At 57.2% G+C, this 1,964-nt stretch overlaps 1 protein-coding gene across 1 annotated transcript in view; it reads left to right on the top strand.

Annotated features, from left to right (window-relative positions):
- DLX5 (distal-less homeobox 5) overlaps positions 1–1,964 on the top strand; it is a 4,021-nt gene that overhangs the window by 564 nt on the left and 1,493 nt on the right. Inside the window, exon 2 of the mRNA XM_006779271.2 lies at positions 1,520–1,912. Within this exon, the coding sequence (XP_006779334.1) occupies positions 1,520–1,912 (393 nt within the window). The remainder of the gene's footprint in view (positions 1–1,519; positions 1,913–1,964) is intronic.

Here is a 1,964-nt window from a genome sequence, read left to right as displayed (position 1 = left end):
CGCGGGGGCCAGATCCAGGGGCAGCCAGGGTTCCCGAGGGGCCAAGTGGGGTGGGCGATGGGGGCGCCGCCGTCCACTGCAGTGGGGGCGCATGGGGCAGAAGAGAGGGGGTTCCCAGGCCAGCACTTTAGGGGTTCTTAGTAGGAGAAGCTTGCGGGGGTTCGGACCAGGGTCTCTCCCCTCCAGCACCTTGGGGCGGGGGTGGGGATGGGAGTGGGGGGCTCTGTGGCTGGGTCCCCAGCTTGCCCGGTCAGGTAGCCGGCTAGGCTGGGAAGGGAGTAGGGGTGGAGAGAAGAAAGAATCTAGCAGCCCTAGTGGCGTTTGCGTAATAAAGGGGAGGTTAGTTGTTGGGATTTGGGGTAAGCGTGCTCGGTGGTGGGAGGGTGGGGGAGGGGGAGAGCCTTGCAGTTTATCCAAGGCAACGCCAAAAAAACAAAAAGCCATATAAAGATGGAGGAGGGTTGCTGAGGGGTCACGTTATTGGAGCACATTTTTTTTCCCTCCATGGGTGCCTAAAATTTGTCTTCTTCCTCCCCGCCTCCTCCTTTTTTCAGCTGCCTTGAAACTTAGGTGGAGAGTTTAAGAGGTTTAGTGAGCTTGGGCGGTAGGAGAGAGGCATGAGGTCTCCTTGGAGAGGTTTTGCTGGTCAGGTTTGATCTCTTCCCACCAGCACATTAATAATCCTGCTAATATTAGCATCCCCTGCTCTGGCAGAATCCAGACCACAGCCCTCATCCTCCACCCTTCCTCCCCCAGGAGCTGGCCACACACACACACACACACACACACACACACACACGGAGAGGCTTTCTGCCCCTTCCAGAGATGGGCACTTTTGATAAGGTGGGAAAGGGGCCTTGTGGCTCCGGGGCACCTTGTAAAGCATGCGTTCAGAAAGTCTCTCTCCCCCGCCCCCCGCCCCCCCATACTCAGGATTTTGAGAAATTCGTCCTGACCTGTTGCCCCCTTTTTACGAAAACACCGCACCACCGATTTTTCAACGTGACTCTTGTTAAACTAAAAAAAGACAGCCCAGGGAGGGAGAGTGTCTTCGTTCCTTTTTCAGTGTCTCTGCCTTCCCTGCATAAGTGAAAGATTTTTTTTTCTTTTGGCCAAGAACTTATTAAAGTCTATTTGTAAAAGAAACCAGACACATCTGCGCCCTCCCAGATCGGCAGGGAGATTATGGGGGCTGCATAATCGGCCCTCTGTCTGCCGCGGCCCCGACCGCTCGCTACTGAATGGAAGGAGCACAGTTTGCTTGTGGGACTTTGAACTTTGGAGACCTCGGTTAGCATCTTCCCAGCTCTTGGGTCCGGCCTCCGTGGGCTCCCGGACGGACGCTGACAGGGAAGGGGTGGCCACGGTCACCCCAGAAACGCACGTGAGCACAAACGGAGGGCGGGCGTAAAAACAAGTCCGGGTGCAGCTACAGGGCGAGGTGCAGGGCGCCCAGGAGGGAACCGCGCTGTCCAACGCGCTTTCCACGAGCCCTGGAGAAGCTGCGTGAACCGCCTAGGGAATTCTTCAGAGACCGACCACCTGGCCTTTCCCACCTTTGGGGGAGGGGCACGTGTCTCCGGGTCTAGCGAAGCCAAGGTGGTGGGTAGGATGGGGAACCCGAGGGAAGCCTGCCTGGGAAGAAACCCCAGGACTGCAGTTGAGGGTTCTGCAAAAGCGCCATTGTCTGCGGACAAGCTCTAACCGGTTCTGTTTTGCTTATTTAGAGAAAGAAGTGGCCGAGCCCGAGGTGAGGATGGTGAATGGCAAACCAAAGAAAGTTCGTAAACCCAGGACTATTTATTCCAGCTTTCAGCTGGCTGCGTTACAGAGAAGGTTTCAGAAGACTCAGTACCTCGCCCTGCCCGAACGCGCCGAGCTGGCTGCCTCGCTGGGACTGACGCAAACGCAGGTAAATTCCGGCCGCGGCCAGGCCAGGCCAGGGCCCCGCCTTGGCTGCGTGC

This window comes from Myotis davidii, unplaced genomic scaffold (genome assembly GCF_000327345.1).
Source record: "Myotis davidii unplaced genomic scaffold, ASM32734v1 scaffold187, whole genome shotgun sequence".
NCBI classification, from domain to species: Eukaryota; Metazoa; Chordata; class Mammalia; order Chiroptera; family Vespertilionidae; genus Myotis; species Myotis davidii.
The sequence above is the reverse complement of the archived record's forward strand: the minus strand, read 5'-3'. Positions and strand labels throughout refer to the sequence as shown.